Source organism: Silurus aristotelis (assembly GCF_946808225.1).
Source record: "Silurus aristotelis genome assembly, chromosome: 7".
In the NCBI taxonomy this organism is placed as follows: Eukaryota; Metazoa; Chordata; class Actinopteri; order Siluriformes; family Siluridae; genus Silurus; species Silurus aristotelis.
In genome coordinates this window covers 2,342,405-2,351,617 of record NC_139580.1, presented here as the reverse complement: position 1 = coordinate 2,351,617, position 9,213 = coordinate 2,342,405, and the positions used below count along the sequence as shown (strand labels likewise).

The 9,213-nt window shown below is 38.4% G+C and overlaps 1 protein-coding gene across 1 annotated transcript; it reads right to left on the bottom strand.

Annotated features, from left to right (window-relative positions):
* Positions 1-248: 248 nt before the first annotated feature.
* Positions 249-7,348, bottom strand: LOC310728954 (uncharacterized protein). The gene is made up of 6 exons (XM_083546870.1): positions 7,263-7,348; positions 1,760-1,843; positions 1,318-1,665; positions 858-899; positions 615-650; positions 249-499 (listed from the first exon to the last, which is right to left on the bottom strand). The coding sequence occupies exons 2-6, from the start codon at positions 1,803-1,805 to the stop codon at positions 420-422; spliced, it is 552 nt and encodes a 183-aa protein (XP_083402996.1). The 5' UTR covers positions 1,806-1,843; positions 7,263-7,348; the 3' UTR covers positions 249-419.
* Between the last annotated feature and the right edge of the window lie 1,865 nt (positions 7,349-9,213).

Genomic DNA, 9,213 nt, shown 5'->3' with positions numbered 1-9,213 from the left:
ACGAAAATACTTTCTAACTTCCCGTCTCTCTGCCACCATAAGAGATCTATATGTAGGTGTGTGCATAAAAGGTTGTCTGAACACAGTTACAGCACTGATACCAGGTCATTAATAAAGGAAAAAACATGTGTAAGCGTGATGAGTCTGGAGCAGGCTATCATTTGTGTACAAGGTAGAGAAATACATAATTAAATGTAAATACCATGATGGAAACCAAAATGAAAAATCAATCACACCAGCAGTCCAAATTCAAATGTGAACAAAACACATTTATTATAAAAATAAACTATAACATGAACATAATGACTTGCCGACTTCAGGTATTGAAAGAGTCCCCAGTGCTTGTATTGTGCAATATTTAATGCTGTAACAGTTTTGAATGCGTTTTCTAACAAGACATGCTCCTCTGATGTTTCCATTTAGAAGAGAAGGAGACATAAACATAAAAGAAGAGAGATGAGGATGACGTGCGGTTGATGACTTTTCACTCCTGCACCAGCTACAGGGGGAAAAAAGAAAAAAAAATCATTATTGCTCACAAAAAAAAAAAACACGAAAAAAACATCTGGAATAACTAAAATATCTGAGGGCAGTTTAAGAAACACAGCACTCACCGATTAATCTTTTATAAAAACTTTCTTCAGCTGTTTCTTAGGAAAAACACAAACAAAAACAAATGTTAAACACAATATCAGAGACCGGAATTAGTTAAAATCAACCTAATATGCTTCATACTTAATGCTATAGGTTTGGACTGTGAGAGTGTGTGAGGCATGAAGTCAATATAACTGGAGAATTCAGAAGCAGAAATTGGTGGTACTTTTTCTCAGTGAATTGTATAAATATGAATCTCTCACCTCTGCTATATGAAATGTCCTGTTGAACCTCTTCAGGTTTTTCTTTAGTGGGAAAAAAAAAAAGAAGAAAATATTACAGAAGTGAAGTAAAGTAATAGTGTATGGCAAATTCAAATATTGCTCAATCAGCGAATCCTAAGATTGGCCTCATTGTTCCTGTCCTGCTACTGACCTGAGTACAGGTCCACTTCTCAATGTTCAAACTTTCTAGCTGCTAAAACTCTCCACAAGATGTTGAAGAACGTATAAGAGCTGTACCTCTGACAAAGCAGATACTTAAGAATCCTTCCATTAATGTTTAATAATCAGCAAATTTCACCATATAAACAATGCTCTAATCCCTTCATCATCATGTGCAGCTTCAGCTGGACAAGTCTCAGTGAAAGAGCGACCACCAGAGCTGCCTTTAAAAAGAACTATTCAACACCTTCTGACCAATCCCAATCCAGAATCCACGTACCATAGACTGTGAGCTCGATGCTCTGCAGTAAAACCCATTTTGTAGTGCTGGCTCTCTTCATGCGCTTCACAGACAGGTGGCTATCGTAGACGCCTGCATCCAAGAGTCTGACGTTCTTCAGCACCAGAGAACAGTTTCCTTTAAGAAGGTTGTCCTGAGGAACATCCACACGGTTCTCATATCCCTCACCCTCATACATCTTCACACCTTTTCTCTCAAACACCGTCTCAAAAAGAGTGCTCCACTGAACATGTGGAGTTTGGACCGTGATGTTTCTCCACTGGCATGGCAGGATCACTGTGGAACCCACTGGAGCTGATATGATATGAGACTCCGCTGGGAGGAAAACTGCAGAGAAATAACAGGGATTTAAGCAACTTTTACTCAATTAATTCACGTGAACACGTCTCTGGCTTTTATTCGACTGAAAGGGGACACGTACCTGCACTGAAGAAGCAGATGATGCAAATATAATATGTGGAGATCATGATGTTCAGGAGTGGCTGGAGTTTTGTGTAGAGATTGTCTAAAATAAACAAACAAAAGCAGGCTTTGATTACACAATTGAGACACAATACAAGTGGCAAAATTTTGCACAATGGTCATTTTATGAATCATCACACGTATTTGACCATACTCTGAGATGAAATCAAGATCACGTGCGATAAACGTGAAAGTGCAGCAGGTCATTATTTATGCATCGAAAAGTCATTAACTCCAGAACTCCATTCTTATAACATATAACTTTCATCTACGCATACACAGCCTACACAATCTCACACCATTTAGTGATTAAATCTCGAACCTTTATCTATTGATTTGTGTTCATGGACATGAATTTCCCTATTTTTTCATGTCACTCAGCACGACTGCCTCTGTCTGGCTCCGTCTCCATAGCAACGGAGGCAGAGGATCATGAGCAGTGCTGACAGAAATGCCAAAGTTTACATTTTACCCGATTTTTATCAGCGAGTAAGTTATAATAGCGAGTAGTTTACCAAATATAAAGCAATAAAAACGAGGATAAAATGGTGAGTAAATGGTGCATTATGGTTAAAAAGTCAGTAATGAATGAGAATAAAACAATACAGAGTCTGTGGCATTCAGTGGCAGAAAGGAAACTTGTGGAGGAACCAAAAATACGTCCTACTGAAATACAGCACATAGAAAGTCGTCCTCAGTGACACGAACAAAAAAGAGGGAAATTTGCAAGAAATTGACAAAACTTGTAATTGTAAACAGTACAAAGTTTGGAAATTCAGGAAAACTCCTTTGCATGTCTTACGCAAATAAGGGTATTATTATAAAACACTGGTATTTACAGTGAAACAAAACTTCTCTTTCTTCTTTCTGATGGTTTTACTTTCGTTTCACAGTAAATGCCCGATTATTCTGAACATTTGTGGCATTTGACAGACGCCTTTATCCAGAGTGACTTAAAAAATAGTAACTAGTTACTCGTTACTTCATTCAAAAAGTAACTAAATTACTTTGTTGATTACTTACACCATAAGTAATGCATTACTGTTAAAAGTAACTTTTTAGTTCCTTTTTTAAAGAACCTTCTTTAATGTTCCCATTAATGACCTTTTATGCGTTATTGCCTACAAACACAAAACTGACTTAAACACAAAGTAACACTATTTTATTAAAGTCAGAGCAGCACAAACTGAATATATCACAAGGATTTCTGAAATAAAGAACAAAACAAGCTGAATAATATATTCACAATCAAAAACTAAAGTGGCTTCTGCATCATAAAAGCTGTTGTGTTGAGCTCTTAAACATGTTCCTTTCACAGCTGAAGTATGAAAACTATCAACAATGTAGAACAGAACACCGGGTTAGCGCATAGCTTCTAGCTTCAACAGATTGGAGTTGCTGTTTATCAAAAGTTTGTCTTTATGCTCAACTAAAGTGAAATAATGATCATATTTCCACTTTGAGAAACTCGTCTTGCTCTCGCCTCGACTCGCCATTACTGCCGCACAGACCTGAATAAACGGAGACACGCCCACAGTGCGTCTTCTTCGTGTTTACAGTGTTTCATCCACCAATCCTACAATGCGTCACTGCTGTAAACAGGTTAGACTGTAGTCTACACTTCAGCCCAAATTCATTCATTTAAAGTAACGGGTAACGAACCATACGCTAACGGAGTTACTTTATTTAAACAAGTAACGCGTTATAGTATTAGTTACTGTCAAAAGTAACTGCGTTACAGTAACACGTTACTGCCCAACACTGTATATATGTATATGTGTGTGTGTGTATATGTGTGTGTGTGTATATATATATATATAGCGCCGCCATTTTGTTTTGCTCCGACATGTGCACGAAAAGTGTATGTAGAAGAAGGAAAAAGGGAGAAGAGCAGTGGTGAGCTTATGAAAAACGTGCAGTTGATTTTGAACTTCATAATCAGCATAGGAAGTTAGTTCAGACTGATGACATGCATCAAAGCTACCTGACATGCTTCTAAGTCTCCATTCATCTTAACTAGCCTGTTATTATTAGCCATGTAGCAAGTTTTTCGTTGTGCTTCTGAATAAGGCTGGACAACAGACCTGTTAAGGTCATTTGAGTTATTCGGTGTGGAAGTTGAAAACCCGTGTTTTTGGGTTCTTTTGCGATTTACATCCAGATTGTTGTTAATTTTGTTTGTTGATCACCGTTGGAAGGGATTGTGGCCTCGTCGGGTCGTGTTGTGTCTTTCAGGATCACGAGGGCAATCATTGGGGATCAAAGAGTTAAGGGAACAGTACCCTGCCTATCCGGACACCTTTCAGCGCCCCGTCCAGGACCCAAGGGTGGTGATGTACAATCATTTGTTCATTTTCCGTGAATGTTGATAAGCAAGTTACCTTTTCTTTTCAACACGTATCAAAACAGAACTGTGTTTAAAGAAACTGTTGTTCGAGAAACTGACATGTGAGTTTTCCACAAAAAGACTTTTTTTTTGCCAGTCTCTGGACATCTTGACTCGTGAATGGACTGAGTATAATTTTTCCATTGATTTTTGAAAGGAACTCTTTAAAATTTGAGGTGAACTGATTTGATTCCAAATAATTGTGAATGTGAAATTTTCAGTGTGGCAAAAGAACACGGTTGTTTATGGTTTAACTGAAACAGTCACATTGTTTTTATTTTCCTTACGGTCTTGTATATTGGTTTCATTCTTAGACTTTTCATATGACTAATGTTTTTTATTTAAATAAATATTCTTGTTTAGTTAAATTGAATGTGTGCCAGTTAACCTGAGTCCTTTATACTAAGGAGTGGGGCCGTCTCATCTATCCTTTCGGATCTGGGAGGGTGGGTTTTCCTGAGTATTCTCCACACTTACGTACACTTCAGGCTACCACCGTGAATTAGATAGATCCTGAAGCCCACCTCACCTGATCTGTAGTCCCACATGACAACACGATAGACACCAACATATAACCACTCGTTATACTGAGACCTAAAGCATTGGGTGGGAGGACTAGGATCCTGTTGCCCACTCAGTCTTCCTTAGTCAAAGGCTTGTTATCTGCCCCACAAGGCGGTGGCATATTCCCCTCCGCCACATATATATATATATACATACATCGAATAGGCATAACATTATGACCAGTGTTGGGCAACGTTACTTTTAAAAGTAACGCATTACAATATTGAGTTTCTCCCCAAAAAAGTAACTAATTAAGTTACTTAGTATATAATGCGTTATATTATTTTTGCGTTACTTTTGCGTTACTTGTATCTCTTTCAGGCCTTACAGGTGTAACAGGTGTAATATAGAGAATTACCATTAAGAAATAAGTTATATTAGAGCAAAAGACACTTAAACATTTAAAATGTTTAATAACTTCTTAGAGAACAATAAGATGATCGACTAAATGTTGACCACAAGGCTGAACACTTTCCAGTCGCACTTCTGTACACTGCTTTTGAGTTCACAGCAAACGAGCTGTTAATTTTTCTCTCTCTCTCTCTCTCTCTCTCTCTCTCTCTCTCTCTCTCTCTCTCTCTCTCTCTCTCTCTCTCTCTCTCTCTCCGCTGTGATGGCCTTGTACATGTGTCTCCCACGGAAAACCTTTATTCTGAGCATTCTAGAGATCTGCAGTGGTGTAAAGTCGGCAAAAGTTTTCTACACACACACATCTGTAGTGCTGTGCTTTGCATGGTATTTTTTGCAGTTGACAAGAGCTTTTCACCAACACATAATCTACACGTAACCATTATTCCTTTCTCCTTTTCCTCCACTATTTCAAAATAATAACACTTCCATCACAGTGATGTAATCCCTAGTGTACCATCTCCGCTTCTGACCAGCTTCTGTTCCTGCTGCTCGCACGTATGAGTGCGCGATTCTACGTGACTACGTTCATTTTAATTCACTATTTATTTTTTTATGCAAAAATATTGAACTGAAAAGTAACTCGCATTACGTTTTAAAAAAGTAACTCAGATATTAGTGTGTAAATTTATAAAGTAACGCGCTACTTTACTCGTTACTCCAGAAAAGTCTTATTATTACGTAACGCACGTTACTTGTAACACGTTACCCCCAACACTGATTATGACCACCTGCCTAGTATCATGTTGGTCCCCCTTTTGCTGCTAAAACAGTCGTGACCCGTTGGGCATCAACAGCATGAACTTCTCCAGCAGTTTAAGCTACAGGAACTCATCTGCTGAAGACGGACCTGCCTTCTCTCCTCAGGTGCATCAATGAGCCTCGGCCGGCCACGACCCTGTCGCCGGTTCACCACTGTTCCTTCCTTAGAACACTTTTGATACATTCTGACCACTGCAGACTGGGAACAGCCCACAAGATCTGCAGTTTAGGAGGTGTTCTGACCCAGTCGTCTAGACGTCACAACTTGTCTAACTCAAATCCTTACGCTCGTCCATTTTTCCTGCTTCTAGCATCAACTTTGAGGAAAAATGATCACTTGCTGCCTAATACATCCCATTATATATATATCATTCTGATCATTCGTCTCCATCCCCCCCTGTCCTCTACATCTGCTGCTTTCAAACCAACTACCTGCATGTCTTCCCTCACCACATCCATAAACCTCCTCCTTGGTCTTCCTCTTTTCCTCCTTCCTGGTGCCTCCATCCTCAGCATTCTCCTACTGATATACCCCATGTTCCTCCTCTGCACATGTTCAAACCATCTCAATCTCACCTCCCTCAACCTTGTCTCCAAAACATGCTAAATGTGCTGTCCCTCTAATAAACTCATTTCTAATCCTGTCCATCGTCGTGACTCCCAACAAACATCTCAACATCTTCAGCTCTGCTACCTCCAGCTCCACCTCCTGTCTTTTACTCAACGCCACTGTCTCTAATCCATACAACATCTCGGGTCTCACCACAGTCCTATAAACTTTCCCTTTCACTCTCACAGATACTCTTCTATCACAAATCACTCCTGCTATCACTCTTCTCCACACACTCCACCCTGCCTGCACTCTTTCCTTCACTTCTCTAACACACTCTCCATTACTTTGCACTGTTGACCCCAGGTACCTGAACTCCTCCACCTTCTCCACCTCTTCTCCCTGCAACCACACCCCTCCACTGCCCTCCCTCTCATTCACACACATGTACTTTGTCTTACTCCTACTGACTTTCATTCCCCTTCTCTCCAGCGTGTACCTCCACCTCTCCAGGCTCTTCTCCACCTGCTCACTACTCTCACCACAAATCACAATATCATCCACATCATCTGTGAAGATCCCTAATGTAAACAAAGACATTCAGAATGAATAGATCAAGAAACAGATCAAATTAGTTTGTGGTGAACATGTTGTGCCTCTGAGGTCTGATACATTTCCTGAGTATCATTTTTACACAACTACACAATATCACAGCTGTTTTCATACAGTCATCTCAGAAGAGCCTGAGTTATTATTATTCAGCTTCTCAGTATTAGTGAAGTTCAGTCTTACCTTCAGAGAAGAGAGAAGAAGAGAGAAGAGCAGATAGGAGGAGTGAAGAGGAGCCGAGCACGTGTTGAACTTTAAATACGTTTACTTTCACTACCACTTCTGAGAGGAAAGAGGGGGAAAGAGGGGGAACTCCTTGCTATTGCAGAACGCTGACTATTATGTAAAGGCGCATTTAGTCTTTATTCAGAGAGGAATAAATAACTAATAAAATGCCTGCAAGTTTAGAATGTATGCTTTTCTTTCTTTTATTTCAAATATAAAATCCAGTGCATGAGAAAATTATTATATTAGTATTATATTCATCAAAATAATGAAAGATTCCTGTTATGATCACTTGAATCATAATAATGTCAGTTTAAAGTATAAAAATATACAGTACTTCATATAATACACACAAAGAAATATTTTTTTACAGTCCAGTAGGTGGCGGTAGACACAACAATCCTTTATTTTACACATTAACAGGATCAAGCCCACCCTCCTTCTTCCCTTCAGATACTTTAGTCCTGTATTTGTAACATGTTTCTCTGATTCTCTCAAAAGATCATCTTCTGAACAAAGACTATTTTTAACCTGCACTGAAAAATGTTAAAGCTACTTTAAATAACAGTGGTCCCCAACCCCCGGGCCACAGACCGACACCAGTCAGTGAGTAAATTGGTACCGGGCCGCACAGAAAGAATACATAACTTACATTATTTCCATTTCATATATTATCTGATACTGAACAATGTTTTATTTTGGAAAAAATTCCCGGATTCTCTCCTCCACATCTGTCTATGACTCACTCTTGATGCATGTCATGATGCCTCGGGGCCAACAGGGTGTTTACAGGTGATCAGTTTATGTTGGATGACCAACAATATAAAATGATAAACATCTAAAAACTTTTTCAGTTTTGTTCAGAAAAATTCCTGGAACTTTCCAAATCACTGGAACGTTCCACTTTTACTTTCCCTATGATGTTTTATTTAATAATTTATTTATAGCCTAAGTAGACCTTACTTTCATTTTCATTTTTAGAGTGAAAACATAAACACACTTGTGTGAGAGATTGAATGTGTTTAGCTGGAATGAATAAATAAATATTCATTGTTTAGTTGATATTAATTACACAAAACTCTCAGCTCAGATCTCGATAAAGTTAGTCATCGTCACATCTCTGGAACTTCCAATGATGCTGATGTGATTACTGTAAAAACCTTTTGACATTGAGTGGTCTTCTGAGGGTCTTCCCCTAAACCCTGCCAGGACAATGTGTAAATAACATTGTTATTTCAGTGAATTTCATTTATATAATTTCATTTGCTGTGATTCTGTTTATTTTTAATTCAAACACTTTACATTATTGCACCTTTCGAGACGTTTCTACAGAAATGAAGCTTTGCTGGATAATCTCATGGACATCTTATGGACATCGCTAGCAGGCGAAGTTACAAACTTAGAAATACAGATATTTAAAGGCACTTTAAAAGTGAAATTTGGAATATTTATTTACTATTTTGTTTTATATTTTCTTTCTTGTTCATAAAGAACCTGAATTCACATTTGACCTAAATGTAAAATGTGGATAATGTAGTTTTTTTATGCCTTTTTAATTACAGTATGTTCATTAACTTTTATATTGTTCTAGTCACACGTTAGTCCTTGTTGTAATATCAGATGTCCAATTTCAATATTGGTTTGATTTATTTGTTTGTTTTAGCTTTTACGTTGTTGTGAAGGTTGTTATGAATCAAACCAAAGACAAGTGCAATAAATAGAAAAACACAGGATCAGTGAAGGAGCTTCTCATTATTTCCACTGGGCTGCTACAGTAAGAGCACTCCAACGGATTCTATTTGCTGATGTAAATGATGACGGACCAAGTTGTGCACTACTGTAAAGGCAACAGAGCCGTGACCATGCGAGTGAGGTCAGAACGGAAACTTATAAAAGGGAACAGGTAATG